This window comes from Cervus canadensis, chromosome 18 (genome assembly GCF_019320065.1).
Source record: "Cervus canadensis isolate Bull #8, Minnesota chromosome 18, ASM1932006v1, whole genome shotgun sequence".
Classification (NCBI taxonomy): Eukaryota; Metazoa; Chordata; class Mammalia; order Artiodactyla; family Cervidae; genus Cervus; species Cervus canadensis.
In genome coordinates this window covers 20,888,411-20,905,703 of record NC_057403.1, presented here as the reverse complement: position 1 = coordinate 20,905,703, position 17,293 = coordinate 20,888,411, and the positions used below count along the sequence as shown (strand labels likewise).

The 17,293-nt window shown below is 55.2% G+C and overlaps 2 protein-coding genes and 1 non-coding gene across 9 annotated transcripts; 1 reads left to right on the top strand and 2 right to left on the bottom strand.

The window, feature by feature from the left end:
• Positions 1 to 456: 456 nt before the first annotated feature.
• Positions 457 to 8,959, bottom strand: RCN3 (reticulocalbin 3). 2 transcript variants are annotated; one of them, XM_043435325.1, is made up of 7 exons: positions 8,818 to 8,959; positions 8,159 to 8,406; positions 6,163 to 6,365; positions 4,986 to 5,158; positions 3,564 to 3,624; positions 1,247 to 1,446; positions 457 to 1,000 (listed from the first exon to the last, which is right to left on the bottom strand). In XM_043435325.1, exons 2-7 carry the CDS (start codon positions 8,398 to 8,400, stop codon positions 893 to 895), a joined length of 987 nt encoding a protein of 328 aa, XP_043291260.1. In that variant the 5' UTR covers positions 8,401 to 8,406; positions 8,818 to 8,959; the 3' UTR covers positions 457 to 892. The 2 variants fall into 2 exon arrangements, with proteins under 2 accessions (XP_043291260.1, XP_043291261.1); XM_043435326.1 differs by having other exon boundaries at positions 8,159 to 8,423; positions 8,818 to 8,854.
• TRNAE-CUC lies at positions 3,759 to 3,831 on the top strand. Its single transcript has one exon. It is a non-coding gene; the product is annotated as a tRNA-Glu (tRNA).
• A 383-nt stretch (positions 8,960 to 9,342) lies between the features above and the next one.
• Positions 9,343 to 17,274, bottom strand: FCGRT (Fc fragment of IgG receptor and transporter). Of its 6 annotated transcripts, none has more exons than XM_043435319.1 (8): positions 17,055 to 17,274; positions 16,507 to 16,593; positions 15,927 to 16,208; positions 15,543 to 15,818; positions 12,401 to 12,670; positions 12,012 to 12,090; positions 11,660 to 11,776; positions 9,343 to 9,831 (listed from the first exon to the last, which is right to left on the bottom strand). In XM_043435319.1, exons 2-8 carry the CDS (start codon positions 16,577 to 16,579, stop codon positions 9,759 to 9,761), a joined length of 1,170 nt encoding a protein of 389 aa, XP_043291254.1. In that variant the 5' UTR covers positions 16,580 to 16,593; positions 17,055 to 17,274; the 3' UTR covers positions 9,343 to 9,758. The 6 variants fall into 6 exon arrangements, with proteins under 6 accessions (XP_043291254.1, XP_043291256.1, XP_043291257.1 ...); XM_043435321.1 differs by having other exon boundaries at positions 15,927 to 16,175; positions 17,055 to 17,257; XM_043435322.1 differs by lacking the exon at positions 17,055 to 17,274 and adding an exon at positions 16,956 to 17,024 and having other exon boundaries at positions 15,927 to 16,175.
• Between the last annotated feature and the right edge of the window lie 19 nt (positions 17,275 to 17,293).

The window sequence follows — 17,293 nt, the reverse complement described above, 5'->3', positions numbered from 1 at the left end:
CATGGATCTTGAATATTCACTGGAAGGACTGATGCTGAAGCTCCAATACTTTGGCCACTGATCCAAGGAGCTGACTCACTAGAAAAGACCTTGATGCTGGGAAAGACTGAGGGCAGGAGAAGGAGATGACAGAGGATGAGATTTTCAGATGGCATCACCAACTCAATAGACATGAGTTTGAGCAATCTCTGGGAGACAGTGAAGGACAGGGAAGCCTGGCATGGAAAAGAGTCAGACACGACTGAGCGACCAAACAATCTGGGAGACAGGGTTCCCCGAGATGGGTCATTATGTATAATTTAAGGGACAACCTCAAACCCTGCCCAACCCCTAGAGCCCCCTCTTCAAATGCCTAGCCCCCTCCTTCAGCCCACAGCGGTCCCCCAACTCCCAACACGTTCGTCTCCCAGTCACAGCCCCTGAGGCCCCTGTCCCCCCTTCAGAGATACACACAGGTGAGGCCCCAGCACTGGCTTTTATTGCCTCCCTGGCAGAGAAGAGACATCCTTTGGGCAGGTGCTGGGGGCAAGTTCAGGGCACTTGGGGGTGTGTTTCTCCGCTGTGTGGGGTGAGGCTCAGACTTAGAGCTGGGGGGTTGGTGGAGGCCTTTGGAGGCTCAGCTTTATGTCAGGGGGACCTTGGTCTGGGCTGGGAGACTCTGCCAGTGAGAAAGGGGTGGTCCCTCATCTCATCATTTGGGCCTGTGAGCCCCTTTGGGGAGCTGGGAGGGGCTGCGGTGTCTCAGGGAGAGAAGTTGACCCAGTGGTGAGTCCGTGGAGCGCCAGGGGCAGGGGGACGCCGAGGTCGGTGTCCACCTCCTGCAGGGCTGGACAGGTGGGGCCCTGGCCGCCAGGGCGCCCCAGGTGACAAGGCGGCAGTGCGCTCTCGGGGCTCAGAGCTCGTCGTGGTGCCGTGTTAGGTCCTCGCCGTAGTTGGTGGCCTGGCTGCCCACGAACATGTTCCAGTTGCCCAGGATCTCAGCCTTGCTCAGACGACCATCCTGAGGGGGTCAGAGGTCAGGGGACCGGCAATGGACCCACCTGGGAGGCTCCTCCCTGAAACTAAGGATGGCCTCCAGGTCTCCATCGCCCTCTCTCTGAGTCCCTGTCCCCCCTCTTCTCCCTCCCCATCTCAAAGTCTCTGTCCGCCTTCCTTTCTGCAAACAAGAACCCCAAAGCCCCAGGCCCGCGTCTCGGTAGTTTCTGCGCATCCCCCAGTGCCCGCCCGCCGGCCCCCCGCCGCGCACCTTGTCCGTGTCGCTCTCGTGCAGTAAGTGGTTGGCCTCCACCAGGGGCTGGTCCTGGGCGGGGGGCAGCACCCAGTGGCCCACCTCACTCCCGTCCAGCTTCCCGTCCTTGTTCAGATCCCGGAAGTCCCGGAACTGCTCCCGCTCGGTCTGCACCCAGGCCGGCTCCTCCTCCCCGGGCTCCGCCGTGTACAGGTCAGCTGGGATGGGGGAGTCGGGGCGAGAGGGGGTGACATCAGGGGCGGCTCCCGAGAACCTCCCAGCCTGGTTCTGACATTTCCGGATCCCTGAACTTTCACTGTCCTTTGCCTCCATTTCCTCTTCTGTTTAAATCCGATTAGGAACAAACCAGATTTACAGGTGATCCCTTATGCATGCATGCTATGTGTGCTAAGTCGCTTCAGTCATATCCGACTCTTTGCGACCCCATGGACTGTAGCCCACCAGGCTCCTCTGTCCACGGGCTTCTCTAAGCAAGAATACTGGAGTGGGTTGCCATTTCCTTCTCCAGGTGATCCCTATGCTACATGTGAAACTGACTTCACTGATGGATTGGTTATTTGATTGATTGAATCATCCATCCATTTGGTTGATACACCCGTGACACAAGAGTGTGCAGTGCCTGGCACATAGTAGGTACTCATAGGAAGGAGGAATGAGTGAAAATTTTTATAGGCGATCTTTTGAAGCTACACTTTGAACAGCTCACCACACTCAGAACATCCCTCAAGATTCTAGGAGCCCCTCATTTGTGGCAATCATTTGTAAATGTTCACAAAACCCTTCACCCGCAAGGGCCCACAGATAGATCCGGAAGACATTACAAACAGACAAGTCTTTTTTTATACCAGACACAAAGCCACCATAACTAGGACAGAATGCCTTCTTCTCCTTGGGGGCTGAACCAGGCAGCTGTCTTAGAGATGTCATCAAAGATGGAGCAGGCGGGGAAAAAAATAATGGAGCAGGTGCTGGGCACACAATTACCCAGTTAACCTTCAGGCTTCTCTTTTTTCCTGCCACATCTCACGGCTTGCGGGATCTTAGTTCCCCAACCATGAACTGAACCTGTGGCCATGGCAGTGAAAGCGCCCAGTCCTAACCACTGTACCCCCAGAGAAGTTCCAGTCATCATTTCTTATGGGAAATGATGACCATAGTAACTGGAAGTTACATGGGGTTCTTTTTTTTGTTGTTTGAATTGTGGTAAAAAGCACACAACCTAAGATTCACCATTAGTGACACTTAGCACATTCTCAATGTGCAGGAGCCCCTCCCTCTAGTTCCAGAACATTTTCATTTCCCCAAAAGACACCTGGAGCCATTCGGCAGTTACTCCCTATTCCTCCCTCCCTCCAGCCCCCTGGAAACTGATTATCTGATTTCTATCACTATGGATGTTCCTACTCTAGACATTTCAAATAAATGGGATCATGTACGATGTGGCCTTTTATGTCTGCTGCTTTTACTTGGCCTGATGTTCTCGAGGTTGATCCACATTGTTATATGGATGGTGCTTCATTCTTTTTTATAGCTGAACAATATTCCACGGTCTGGCTGGATCCCCTCCTGTTTGCCCGTTCATCTATTGATGGGCCTTTGGATTGACTATATATATAGCTCCTACATGGTAGGTGCTCTATTATCTCCAAGATGAGGAAACTGAGGCACACAGTAGGTTCTTGAGACATGCTTTTCTGGTCTGGCACACAGAAGGAAGTCAATAAATGTTTCCTGGGCCTAGCACACAGTGGGTGTTTGATCAAGATTTGTTGGAGGGCTTTCCTGGTGGCTCAGTGGTAAAGAATCTGCTCGCCAATGCAGGAGTCACAGGTCTGAGCCCCGATTCGGGAAGATCCCATATGCCCAGAGGAAAGTAAGCCTGTGCACCGCAACTTCTGAGGCTGAGCTCTGGAGCCCTTGTGACTCAGCCAGTGAAGCCCCCACGCCCTACAGCCTGTGCTTGATAACAAGAGAAGCCACCACGATAGGAAGCTCGTGCACCACAACTAGAGAGGAGCCCCCATGCTCTCCGCAACTAGAGAGAAGTCTACACAGCCACGAAGAGCCGCCACAGCCAAAAATAAATAGATGAATACATAATTTTTTTTAATGTGCCCAACCCAGCAAGTATACATCATCAGTAAATGTCCCCCAGGCCTGACCCACAACTGATGCTCAGTGAGTGTTTGGGCGAATGGATTCAGGCAGTCCCCACTTCGGAGGGTCTTTGCTCTAATGGCTGATATGTATCGGCTGCTACCCGTGGCTGGGGAGAGGACAGGCGTCCTCGGGGGGAGAATCGGGTCCCACTCACCGATGTACTCATCCACTTGCACGTAGCCATCTTTGTTCCTGTCCAGATCCTCCAGGGTTTCCTGGGGAGAAAGAGGCACCGGGGCTGAGAAAATGCAGAAACAAAGGGAAGCAGTCAAACAGGACAAAATAATAGTAGTTTGGTCATTAAGTTCCTCTTCAAGAACTGCAGATAATATTCTGAGCCATAGAGACTTCCTTGGTGGTCGAGGGGCCAAGACTCTGCACTCTCAATGCAGGGGACCCGGGTTCAATCCCTGGTTGGGGAACTAGATCCCACATGCTACAACCAAGAGTTTGCATGAGGGTTTCCCTGGTGGCTCAGTGGTAAAGAATCTGTCTCTCTAGAGCTTGGGAGCTGAAACTATTGAGCCCAAGAGCCACAACTACTGAAGCCCACACACCCATGCTCCACAACAAGAGAAGACACTGCAGTGAGAAGCCTGCTCACCACAACTAGACAGTAGGCCCTGCTCACTGCAACTAGAGAAAAGTCTACATAGCAATGAAGACCCAGCACAGTCAAATATAAAAATAATAAATTAATTTTAAAAAAGAGTTTGCAAGCCACAACTAAGACCCAGCACAGCCTAACACATAAATATAAATACTAAAAAATACTCTGAGTAAGATCCTTTGAGATGTCTCATGTAATAAAGATACTGAAACCCCCACCAGGTGGAAGAGGTGAAAGAAGTTAACTATCCCTAGCATGGGCAGGGGGACAGGGGAAATGTCTGGACTTTTCATTCAACTTTGCTATGAACCTAAAATGGCTCTAGAAATTAAAGTCTAGTGGAAAAAAGAAAAGGGAGAAGAGGGGGAAAAAATCCCATCACTCTATAATACAGACAGAATTAGCAAAAACAAAAAACAAACAAAAAAAATCATAAAGTAATAGAAGATGGGGGGCAAGCAGAAATGGCCTCAGAGTGGATACTCCATGTCTAGGGCTGGAATTTTCCTGGGATTCAGCCTGGATGAGGGCTCCTCTAAGGCACTTAAGGGGGTGGGTGATTTTCTAAAGGTAGGCTGGGTGCTCGGATCCCAAATGTGAGCACAGAAAGGGGGAGGCCAGGGACTTCCCTGGTGGCCCAGTGGCCAAGACTCCATGTTCCCAATGCAGGGGACATGCATTCAATCCCTGGTCGGGGAATGGGATCCCACGTGCCAAAACCAAGAATTTTCAGGACACAACTAAAGATCCCATGTGCCACAACAAAGGCCCAGTGCAGCCAAATAAATAAATAAATATTAAGAAAAGAAAAGAACGGGAGAGGCCAGATTAGGAGAGATTAGACACTAGGGGGTGGAGGGTGGGCACTGGGGCCCCCAAGGTAAGTGCTGGGAGGCTAGTCTTGGCGTCAGAAGCCTAGGTCCCAGGAAGGGAGGTAGGGAGCCGGATTCCTCAGGCCCCACTCACAGCAATCACAATGTCCCGCATGTGAGGGAACTCCTCAGGGTGCAAGAAGGCCGTCAGCTCCTCCCGAGTGGCCATTGAGTCCCCATCCTGGTCAGCCACCCGGAAACGCCGCTCGTCCCGAGCCAGCATCTTCTTGTAGGTCTCCGCATCCTCAACGTCGTGAAATTCTTCACCTGGGGAAGGAGGGGTCTTGGTGGGCTGGGCTTTAAGATAGAGGGATCCAACTCAGGGGAGTCATGGCAGGAAGACCTCCACCGATTACTAATAAAAAACAGTAGCTACCTTGCAGTGAGAGCTGATGATGTGCTAAGCTCTTTATCCATAAAACTGCAATTCATTCTCACAAGAAGTGAGTTATTTTGTTTGTCCTCACTTTATGAAGAAAACTGACTCTCAGAGAGAGGAAATCACTTGCCCAAGGTTATGCAGTCAGGAAGGATGGACTTTGAGTTGACATTGGCCCTCTGGGCCCTGAAGTCACACTCTGGTGCAGTTTACTGACTCAGCATGCTGGGAATAGAGGAAGGGAAGAGCATTTTCAGCAAAGGAAACAACAGTATGTGCAGAGTGCAGAGGTTTGCAGAGCATGGTGAGTTCAGGGGGCCTGCAGAAGATCCATTTAGCTTGGACAGAAAATGTAGAAAAGCAAAAGTGGAAGGCTGGCTGAGGTGGGGCTGAGGTTGGTTGAGCCTGAGGACCCTGGGGAGCCATGGGAGTCTGTGAGCAGAGGAAGGTCAGGGTCAGCTCTGAGTGTGGAATGATCCCCCTGAGGTTATGTGAAGAACAGTCTGGAGGGGGAGGCTGGGGTGAGGGTTTAGGTGCCAGAGGATAAGAGCCGTGGTGGGGCAGAACGCTGGGGCCTGGTGATGGAGAGGTGGGAATCCAGAGTCAGAGGCAGAAGAAATGGCTTTGGGGTTCTCAAGATGAGAAGTCAGAGGTCAAAGGTCAGGCTGATAGGGCTCGGGCGGTTAGATGTCCCTGGTCAAGAAACTGAGGTCCCCAGTGGATGTCAGAATGAGAAACCAGAGATCAGGGATTGGGGGTAAGCCCTGGTCAAGGGTCAGAAGCCAAAGGTTAGGGATCTGGTTAACGTGGCTTGGGGTTCTCAGGATGAAGGTGTCACAAAGGTTCGGGTCACGGTGTGTGAGGGGACCAGGGGTCAGTTCTCGCCGCGTACCCGGCTCATAGTGGCCGTAGGTGGCGTTGCGCAGCTCCTCCCAACCCACACGCCCATCGCGGTCTGTGTCGTACGTGTTCCAGGCCGCGCTCACTGAGTCCCGTATGTGCCGCTGCTGCGTGTGTGCGATCCACGAGCGGAGCTCGGCCAGAGACACCCAGCCATCCCCGTCCCCGGCGCGGTCCATGCGGTCCACGATGCGCCTGCGAGCAGGAGCGGGCGCACGTCAGTCTCGGGCCCCGCCCACACCGGGTCCCGCCTTCTAGACGCTCGAGACACAACCCCATATAGGACTGAAAATGCTGTCCCCGCCGGCAAATCGGGGGGAGGAGCCTGTCAATCCAGGACCACTCCCACCTTAGGGCTCCGCCCTCTCAATCCAGGCTCGCTCCCAGAGGCGATAACCTCTTTACCGAGATGCAGCAGGCCTGTGGCTGGCGCTGCGCTCTACAACTCGCCGGCTTGGGGGAAGGACCTATGACAATCCAGGGTCCCACCCTCCACTTTGGCCCCACCTCTCAACCCTGCGCGTGTTCCATCTCTCACTTGAAAGAGCCGGGAGGGGACGGAGGGCAGAGAGTCACACGGCGCCCATCACCGCAGATTCCCCGTCCCAAGGCTCACTCTGAACTCCGACTGCCACGGCAACATGCGGTCCCGACCGGCCGCCGTCTCACGCCCCGCCCCCTTCGCTGGTTCCACCAATCTCCTGGCCCGATAGCCCTTGTAGCCCCGCCCTCTGCCCCGCCCCCTCCCTGGCCGCGCGTGTCTATCTCAGGCTGATATCCCTGCAGTCCCGAGGTATGCTGCGACTCTCCCCCTGCGCCTGGTTTTTCCTAGCCGTTATCAGGCTTTGCCCTATGACTATCACCACCAACACAGCGGGCTCGGCCTTCACCCACTCCTCTCCGAGCTCCAGCCTGATCCTGCACACCTCCCTGTCGCATGTCAGGGCCCCTTTAGGTCACCCCACCTCATGCCCTTCTCTCAGGCCACGCCTGTCGGTTCCCAGATCCCATCCCTGGTAACGCCCAGTCATTGGTCTGTGTCCTCGCCACCCCGACCGCTAACGGAGCCCTTCTTCCTGTCTCCATCCCAAAGCCCCTCGACCCAGTCCCCAGAATCCAATTTGAGATGGCCCTGGCCAGGTCGCTGACCCGTCCCTCCAGCGTTATGTTGTCTGCTCTGCTCCGGCTACCCTGAGGCTCGAGCTGTGGTTAAGAGCTTGGACTCTAGAGCCAGACATTAAGGTTCAAATCCTGCCACCTCTTCTTGCTGGCTGTGTGACTGTGGGCAAGTCATATAACCTCTCTGTGCCTTAGTTTCCCCCTCTGTAAAATGGGAATAAATAATAGACCATACCTCACACTGTGGATGTTGGGATTAAATGAGTTAAGCCTGGTAAGCCCTTTGAACGGTGCTGGGTATTGTAGTAAGTGTGACCACAAATGCATTAGCTTACTTCATCTAACTCCATCCATGCACAATATTCCAGTCAGCATAGCTGACCACCACGGCTATCTCCACCCTGAGTTGGGATACCCTGGTCTCTTATCTCCCGCCTGGAAGACTGCAATCCCTTCCTCAACGGGCTCTCTGCTTCTTGCTCCCTATAGTCTGTTCCCTGTATGGCAACCAGAGGGATCCTGTTAAAACCTAAGTTGGCTCACCTCCTCCTTCAGAACCATTCCATAGCTCTCATCTCACTGGGGCCCCAAAGACCCTGCACAACCTGATCCCTCTCTTCTCTCTGCCACTACCTCCTACTGTCTCCCTCTGCTCCCTGGGCTCCAGTCACATAGACCTCTGGTTTTCAGATACACCAGGCACATCATTCCCACTCCTGCCTCAGGACCTTTGCACTTACAGTTCCCTCTGCCTGGAATGCTATTCCCCCATATACCCACGTGACTCAAATATCACCTTCTCACTGAGGGCTCTCCTAACCTCCCTCTTTAAAATTACAATCCTCCTCCCCCCTCCATCTCTCTCCTACCCCAGACGAGCTTGGCTTTCCTCTGGGGTGAGTTGGTCGAATTCCTTGGCCACTTCTCGTCCCAGAAAAGCCTCATGATCATATTGGAAGTTCCCGTGAGCGTCATCATGAGGGGCTTCGCTCAGGGGGGCCGCGTGGTGCACCCTCCCCTGGCCATGAGGGCCAGCGTCAGGAGATGGCTTCGCCTGGGTTCCACGCCTGAGTAGCAACAGCAGCAGCAGAAGTGAGGGTGGCCACATCATCAGTCCCTGAGGAGTGGTGGAGGCTAGGAGTCAGAGTCACAGAGAAAAGGACAGAGAGGTGATGGGAGGATGGGGATGGGAGGAACCCAGGACAGGACACAGAGCTGGTAGCTGGCTGCAAAGTTTGGGCCACAAGAAGGGATAGGAAGGGGAAAGGAAGGCGGGATTCTCAGAGGTTAACCAGCTGTGGGGACCGAATCCTCCGAGGAAGTCCCAGAGGAGTCCTAGAGCCCTAGGACGGTAGGATTCAAGCGGGAGACGTGGCGCACTTCCCACGCGTAGTTCAGGGCAGGGTCGTGGCCAGAAAGAAATCTTGCAGGTTCGCGGGCATCGCTTTCAGCCTGGTCCCCAATCCTCCACCCAAGCGGACCCAAACCGTCCTCCCTGGACAGGCCACCCGCCCCCGCCTCCCTTTACCGGGTCGGATAGCTTCACTTCGCTCTCTACGTTCCACCCTGCGTTCTCCAAAAAGATGCCTAATTTGGCGGCTCCCCAGTCAGGCCCCGCCTCCTGAGGCGCAGAGGCCCCGCCCCCCAGCCAACGAGCGTTCTTGAGGGCCTCGTGGGGCGGGGCCAAAGGGAGCAGGGCGGGCCAAGAGCGCCCCTCGCCACGTCCACAAAGGAAAGCGCGTCCCCGCGAGGCTCGGCCCCGCCCCTTCCCAGTGAAGGCGAAGTGGGCAACTCCGGAGTGACACGGCCGGGGGAACTACAACTCCCGGCAGGCGTCGGGGTGCCCTGCCCGACCACCTCCAGTTGCTCTAGCTTCAAAGCCTCACGGGAGATGTATTTTTATCTCTTTCCCTTTGTCCGCAGGTTTTAGGAAAGGGAACCTAAGAGCCAGAGGAGGCTTTCCTTTCCCTCAAGGAGGGAACAACTCTTCCGCTACACCAAGAAGTTAGATCAGACTCCAGCCAAGGATTCCTCAAAATGCCTGGCACAAACATCCAGTAAATATTTGTGAAATTTATTCATTAAAAATACATGACTTGGTATATAAAATTGGCAAATTCCACTATGGCAACAAGTTAGCCTCAGGAGAGACTTGAAGCCCAAGGCTTACACCATTTATTCCCCCTCACAATTCCCTAAAAAAGTTGAAACGATGAGAACACAACGATTCGGGCCCAAACCCATGTTATATGTGGAGCTGGAAAAGAACCATATATATCGGGAGGGGTAACTGAGGCAGATCACGAGAGGAGAAGTCCAGAGGGAGGACATCGGGCTCCTTCCGGAGGCTCAAAAATACCAGGATTCCCGGAGGTCTCACAGCATGAGAAGGACCTGAGGACATTAGCTGGCAACAGCCAGGATGGGGGATGATCGGCAGTTGCTGGGAATGCATTTTTATCCTAAGATTCACCATCCTTGGACAGGCTGGGAGTGGGCAGGAGGGCCCCTACATCCTCCCCACGGAAAGAGATCCAAGGAGCTGAGAAAAGAGGGACAAGGGAGATCATTAGAATCTTTGAAATCCTCCAGGCCTCTGACTGCCCCTCCCCACGTGTGTGTGTGTGGTGTGTGTGTGTATGTGTGGTGTGTGTGGTATGTGTGTGTGTGTGCTGTGTGGTGTGTGCTGTGTGGTGTGTGTGTGGGTGTGTGTGTGTGTGTGTTGTGTGGGGTGTGTGGGGTGTGTGTGTGGTATGTGTGTGGGGTGTGTGTGTGGTATGTGTGTGTGGTATGTGTGTGTGGTGTGTGTGGATGTGGGTGTGTGTGTGTGGTATGTGGGTGTGGTGTGTGGTATGTGTGCGGTGTGTGTGGTGTGTGTGTGTGTGTGTGGTATGTGTGTGGTGTGTGTGTGGTGTGTGTGTGCAGTATGCGTGTGTGTGTGTGGTATGTGTGTGTGGTGTGTGGTATGTGTGTGCGGTGTGTGTGTGGTGTGTATGTGTGGTGTGTGTGTGGTGTGTGTGTGCGGTATGTGTGTGTGTGGGTATGTGTGTGGGTGGTGTGTGTGTGTGGTATGTGTGTGTGGTGTGTGGTATGTGTGTGTGGGGTGTGTGTGTGTGCTGTGTGTGTGCTGTGTGTGTGTGGTATGTGTGTGGTGTGTGTGTGGGGGGTGTGTGTGTGTTATGTGTGTGTGGTGTGTGTGTATGTGTGGTATGTGTGTGGTGTGTGTGTGGGGTGTGTGGGGTGTGTGTGTGGTATGTGTGTGGGGTGTGTGTGTGGTATGTGTGTGGGGTGTGTGTGGATGTGGGTGTGTGTGTGTGGTATGTGTGTGTGGTGTGTGGTATATGTGCGGTGTGTGTGTGGTGTGTGTGTGTGTGTGGTGTGTGTGTGGTGTGTGTGGTATGTGTGTGCGGTGTGTGTGCAGTATGCGTGTGTGTGTGTGGTATGTGTGTGTGGTGTGTGGTATGTGTGTGCGGTGTGTGTGTGGTGTGTATGTGTGGTGTGTGTGTGGTGTGTGTGTGCGGTATGTGTGTGTGTGGGTATGTGTGTGGGTGGTGTGTGTGTGTGGTATGTGTGTGTGGTGTGTGGTATGTGTGTGTGGGGTGTGTGTGTGTGCTGTGTGTGTGCTGTGTGTGTGTGGTATGTGTGTGGTGTGTGTGTGTGGGGTGTGTGTGTGTTATGTGTGTGTGGTGTGTGTGTATGTGTGGTATGTGTGTGGTGTGTGTGTGGGTGTGTGGGGTGTGTGTGTGGTATGTGTGTGGGGTGTGTGTGTGGTATGTGTGTGGGGTGTGTGTGGATGTGGGTGTGTGTGTGTGGTATGTGTGTGTGGGTGTGTATATGTGCGGTGTGTGTGTGTGTGTGTGTGTGTGTGTGGTGTGTGTGTGGTGTGTGTGTGTGTGGTATGTGTGTGCGGTGTGTGTGCGGTATGTGTGTGTGTGTGTGCGTGTGTGTGTGGTGTGTGTGTGTGTGGTATGTGTGTGCGGTGTGTGTGTGGTGTGTGTGTGTGTGGTATGTGTGTGGTGTGTGTGTGTGGGGTGTGTGTGTGTGTTATGTGTGTGTGGTGTGTGGTATGTGTGCGGGTGTGTGTGGTGTGTGTGTGTGGTGTGTGGTGTGTGTGTGTGTGGTATGTGTGTGGTGTGTGTGTGGGGGGTGTGTGTGTGTTATGTGTGTGTGGTGTGTGGTGTGTGTGTGTGTGTCTTTGTGTATTTTTCAGTCTCTGTCCTACTCTATGGATTTCTATCCTCCTCTGAGTCTTTCTCCCCTCCAGTTTTCTTTCTCCCCATCTCTCTGGGTCTCTGTCCCGCTCTGTCCCTGCAGGAATGAGGGGGTCCCCACCCCTCTCTCTGAGGCACCTCCCTCTTCCTGCCCCCCACCTGGCAGCCCCTTCCTCATCCTTCTCCACAGGAGAGCTCCTCCCGCAGCCACTGTCAGGAGCAGCAAGAAGCCGATGACGATTCCAACCACTGGCACCGAGGTCCTGGCTGGTGATTCTGCAGTCAGAATGTCGTGAGATATGTAAGGGACCCTCTGCCATGTCTGAGTCAGGACAGGGGACTGGGGGTTCGCAGTCCCTCCCAACCCCAGAGATCCCAGCACCAGGATGTGGGGAGTGGGTGTGGATAAAGGGAAGGCCACTCCCAGGATGTTCTAGATCTAGAAAGCCCCCAGGTTGGATATAAGAACCAGCTGTAGCAAGAGGGGTCTCAGTCACTCTGATCAAGGGACCTGTAGCAGCAGAGTGGGCGGTGTTCCAACTTGGAGAGGAGGGGTGGGCACAGAGCAGTAGAACATGACTCATAGAGGCCTGGCAGCAGCAGACAACGAATGGTCAGACTCCCTGAAGACTAGCAGCAGCAGGACGGAAGGTGGTCAGACTTAGGGAGGACTTCCCATAGCGGTTAACGAGTGGCCAGAATCAATGAGGCCAGCAGCAGCAGGATGGAAGGCACTCAGACTTGGGGAGGCAAGCAACGCAGGACAAGAGGCTGTCAGGCTTTGGACGAACTGGCAGCGGTGGGGCAGAAAGCAGTCAGACTCAGGAAGGGTTGCTGCAGCAGAGGGAGAAAAGACAACCGGAAGTCGGGAGCACAGTTCCCCAGCGGGACCTCACTCACCCAGCTCCACCGTGAGGGGCTGGGCCAGCCCCGCGTGCTGCACCACGCAACGGTAGTGGTGCTCGTCGCCACTCTTGACTGTGAGTGATGACCAGGCGTAGAAGGAGCCGTCGCCGTTAGGGCCCATGTGTATCTCACCAGAGCCAGTGGCCAGCTCGTTCCGCAGGAAGCGCAGCTTCAGCTCAGGTGGGTAGAAGGAGAAGGCACTGCAGGTGAGCACAGACAGGCCGGGGCTGCCGGGGCGGGCCTTCAGGCGCATGGAGGGTGGCTCTGCAGACGGACAGGCAGACAGGCCTAAGCCCCTAGGCGCAGACAGGCGCAGGGGTGCATGGAGACGGACACATGCCTCCCCCCTACCCAGCAGGCCCCACCGCGTGCCTCGCGCTGCTCTGTGCTGTGACTCTTTGCCACCCCATGGACTGTAGCCCACCAGGTTCCTCTGTCCATGGGACTCTCCAGGCAAGAATACTGGAGCGGGTTGCCATTTCCTACTCCAGGGGATCTTCCGGACCCAGGGATCGAACCTGCGTCTCTTGCGTCTCCTACGTTGGCAGGTGGATTCTTTACTACTGTGCCACCTGGGAAGCCCCCATACTACACCTGATCGTGCCCTATGCTGTCCTGAGCCTAGAGAACATAACGATAAAGGGGGAAAGGCCTTCTTAGGGGTCCTGATATCCAACCTGCCCACCACGAGGGTACCCATCTCTCTTCCAGTCCTTCCTACAATGACACATACACGCATTTACAATGGGATATACCAGGCACTCTTCCAGGCACTAGAGATAGAGCAGTGAACAAGACAGACAAAAGTCCCTGTCCTCATGGGGCTTGTGTTCTAATGAGAGGAGTGTGTTAGTAGCTCAGTCATGTCCAACTCTCTGTGACTCCATGGACTCCATAGCCCATCAGGCTCATCTGTCCATGGGACTCTCCAGGCAAGAATACCAGAGTAAGTAGCCACTCCCTTCCCCAGGGGATCTTCCCAACCCAGGCATAGAACCCAGGTCTCCTGCATTACAGGCAGATTCTCTACCACCAGATTCTCTGAGCTACCAGAGAGATGAATATTTGTGTATATGTAAATGAAAGGGAGGACTTCGCTGGTGGTCCAGTGATTAAGAATTTGCCTTCCAATGCAGGAGACCTGGGTTGGATCCCTGGTCGGGGAACTAAGATCCAACGTGCTGCAGGACAACTAAGCCTGAGCTCTGCAACTACCGAGCCCACGCCCTACAGTTAGACAGAAGCCTACTCGCCAAAATGAAGACCCTGAGCACCACAAGGGAAGATCCTGCATGCCACACTAAGGCCAGACACAGCTGAAGATGAATATTTTAAAAATAAATAAATGAAAGGGAAACAGGCTATGAAAGTGTAGTGAGGGAAAATAAGACAGGCCCTGCAGTCATTCAATAGATAGTGAGAGGATATGAACAATTTCAAGAGAGCACACTTGAAATTTAAATGAACTTGACAAATTCCTGAGAGACACAACGTTCCCAGACAGACACAAGAAGAAATTTTACAATTGAGTAGTGGCCCTATAACTATTTAAAAATTGTAACCCATAATATAAAACTTCTTGACAAATAAATTCCATGTTCAGGCACTTTGCTAGTGGCCAGTGGTTAAGACTCTGTGCTTCCAAGGCAGGGGGCACAGGTTTGATCCCTGAGTAGCACAGCCAAAAAAAAAAAAAAAAAAATTTGAGCCATGTACTTTTTTATTGCCACACTGTGTGGCATGTGGGTCTAGTTCCCTGATCAGGGATCAAACCCTTGCCTCCTGCATTGGGAACTCAGAGTCTTCACCACTGAACCACCAGCAAAGTCCCTGAGCAGTGGACTTTAAATAGGTAAGTCACACCTCAAGAAAAAAAAAACAACAAAAGATGAAAGATGCTATAATGAATGAATGGACAAAAAAACAGTGGCATGAGAGACAATAATGGGGGTGCGATTGGGGGGGCACCCGTTAGCCAGGGAGGGCCCTACTGAAGAGCGGACATTCAAACTTCTAGCACGAGAAGGACCCAGTCCTTGCTGGAGCCCAAGGAAGAGAATCAAAAGCAAAGGGAACACTGGGGACTACTCTGGTGGTCCAGAGAGTAAGAATCCACCTTGAAATGCAGGGGACAGGGGTTCGATCCCTGCTCGGGGAACTAAGATCCCACATGCTGCAAGGCAACTGAGTCTGGGCACCACAGCTAGAGAGAAGCCTGCAGTGCTGCCTCAAGGAAGATGTGACACAGCCAAAGTACATTAATTAATTAATCAAAAAAAAAAAAAGGCAGAGGGAACAGCTGGTGCAAAGGCCCTGAGGGAGGAAAGAACCTAACATATTGGAGGAAAGGGAGAAGTCCAGTGTCACTGGGGGCATTGTGAAATTACAGCGGTGGAAAGCAGCCAGCCCATGCAGGGCTTGCAGGCCTCGGAGTAGAGTTTGGATTTTCATCCAGGATTAGCAGGAATCTGTGGTCTGGTTTTAAGCATGGGTGGGATGGGAGCTCATTTATGTTTTTAAAAGGTTCATCTGACTCCTGGGTGGAGGAGAGTCTGAACTGGGGGCTGAGATAGAAGCTGGAAACTCGATGTTGGAGAGGCTGAGGACAAAAGAGCTCTAAACTGCAGCCCTTGAATTCCCTAGACATGCCTGTAATTATAGCTCAGAGTGACACGTGCTGTATGGAATGGAGGTCACATAAGGTCCTGCGGGCGTCTGAAGGAGCCGAGAAAAAAACCTCAGGGCCAGAGTGGAACCTGACACCAGTGGCCTCTGGCACTAGTGAAACTGGCAAAGGTGGAGAAACGGGAGGGCTGGGGAGAGCTCAAGCGGCCCTGGGTGACTGCGTCTGGCCGAGTGGGGCAGGTGGAGACAGGCGAGGGGCAGAGGCCATGCCACGTGGGATCGTAAAGCCCAGCCGAGGGGCCTGAGCCATGCCCCGAGGGCTCTGGGAGCCACGGGAGGGCTGTGTGCAGGAGAGGGGCTGGGGACCGCTGGGGGTGGAGGACGACCCTCAGAGATGTGATTGTGGGAGAGCAGGGTGGACTGGAGGCAGGGAGGCCGGCGGGGAGAGGCTGGGGAAGAGGATGGGGCCGTGGGAATGGAGGGGGCCTGCGCTGATCAGGGGGTCGCTCACCCTTCCACTCCAGGTTGCCTCGGCCCCTCTCCAGATGCCCCAGCAGCCGGTGCGGGCAGGAGTAGAGGAGGAAGGTCTTCTCCTTGTTGACCGCCTCGGGCTGCTGCGTCCACTTGATACTGACGGTCCGGGACTCAGGCCAGTCACCATCCCAGATGCCCAGCTTGGGGTCAAACATCATGAACTCCTCGCCGTTCAGGGCAAACTTGGCCACCGGCACCGATACATTGTCAGGGCCCAACTCGCAGCCCAACAGGCCCTGCATGGTGAAGGGGCCTGGGGTGCCCACACAAGGATGAGCCCGACCCAGGAGCGGGGGCCGGCCGTCCCCTCCTCCCTCGGACCGGGGATCCAGGCTCCCAGCCCAGGAAGCCCCCGTCTCACCCTCGCCTAGAGCTTGGAGCGCTTGGAGGAAGAGCGTCTGCTGGTATCGCAGGTCGGTGGTCTCTTTCTCCCAGTACCAGGACACCTGGCTTTCCCAGACCCACGCGCCGCAGGGCTCAGCCTGCCCTCGCAGGTTATTGTAGCTCAGGTACTGCTGGGGCCCCAGCCAGCCCGAAACCCAGAAAGCAGGGGTCCCCGCGGCGGGGGCCGACACGGCCGTGAAGTGGTACTGCAGAGAGCGATGGTTCTCTGCCGGCGAAGAGAGCAGTCGGGGCGGGGGACCTAGGTGGGACAGACACCCCGGGAAAGAAAACACCCCCACCCCAGACAGAGGGGCCAGACCCTGGCGGGGTGGGGGGTGGAGGGGGGAAGGCCAGACCCGGAGAGGGGACTAGAGCCCCAGGAAGAAGGGGACAGGTGTTTTCCAGACAGACCGCCAGAGGGAGAAAAGATCGTGGGAAACCAGACGAAATGCGGCCGAGAAGGAAGTCCCCCGGCTCGAGCGGGGGACCTCGGATTTCGCCCATTTCCCGGAGGCTGGCACCTCCCGCGTGCCCGGCAGCCCCCGGCAGCCCCTCACCTGCTCTCAGCGCCCCAGGCAGGAGGACGAGCAGCAGACCGAGCCCCCAGGGCTGAGGCCGGGGAAGCCGCATCCTGAGTGGGAGACCTGGGGCGGGAGGGGGCGCGTGACTCCTCCGGACCCCCGGCCCCCCCCCTCCCACCCGCCGTCCCTCCCGCAGCTCTGGCTGGCCCGGCCCGGCTCTGCCCGGCTCGGCTCGGCTCGGCCCGGCCACCCCGCGCGCCTTCGGCTGCAGGTGGAGGAGCTCGATCCCGAGGGGGAGGATGACAACAAGGCCCTCCTCCTCGATGAACTTTCACCCACTAATTTGATCCGCGCTGGTTAATTAGTTACAGAGCCTGGATAGGCTGAGATTCCTGGCTCAGACTTCGGCCCCGCCTCCTCCTCCTCCTCCTCCCCCGCCTCCTCCTGCCTCAGACCCGAGAGACCCGTCCCCTCCTCCCTCCGACCCCAAAGTCCAGATCGCCGGCTCCCTCGTCCCTGAGACCCGGAGGTCCTGCGCCCGGCCCTCTCCTCCCTCGGTTTGGGGGCCCCAGCTCTGGACTCACTGGCAGCCGCGATCCCTTCCCTCTGCGGCCCCAGCTGGCTCCCGTGACTGGAGACCCCAGTTCCTCTCTCACATCCTGTCCAGAGACGACGGCTCCTCGGCTCCAGGAATATCCAACCCCGCCCCTACAGCTGTAGGGCACACCCCGGGCCCGGGGCCCGGGCTGGCTGAGTGTCCGTCTCTGCCTCTCTCGAGAAACTTTTGTCTTTTTTTTTTTTTCCCTCTCTTGTGCTGTTGCTT

Coding starts and splice junctions, on each gene's coding strand:
- RCN3 (XM_043435325.1), bottom strand. CDS start 8,400: ATGATGTGGCCACCCTCACTTCTGCTGCTGCTGTTGCTACTCAGGCGT. Junction 5,159..6,162: donor CTACGGCCACTATGAGCCGG/GTACGCGGCGAG, acceptor CTCCTTCCCCAG/GTGAAGAATTTCACGACGTT. Junction 3,625..4,985: donor TGCGGGACATTGTGATTGCT/GTGAGTGGGGCC, acceptor CTTTCTCCCCAG/GAAACCCTGGAGGATCTGGA.
- FCGRT (XM_043435319.1), bottom strand. CDS start 16,579: ATGCGGCTTCCCCGGCCTCAGCCCTGGGGGCTCGGTCTGCTGCTCGTC. Junction 15,819..15,926: donor GCTCCAAGCTCTAGGCGAGG/GTGAGACGGGGG, acceptor TGGGCACCCCAG/GCCCCTTCACCATGCAGGGC. Junction 12,091..12,400: donor GCCCCTCACGGTGGAGCTGG/GTGAGTGAGGTC, acceptor TGCTGCTGCCAG/GCCTCTATGAGTCATGTTCT.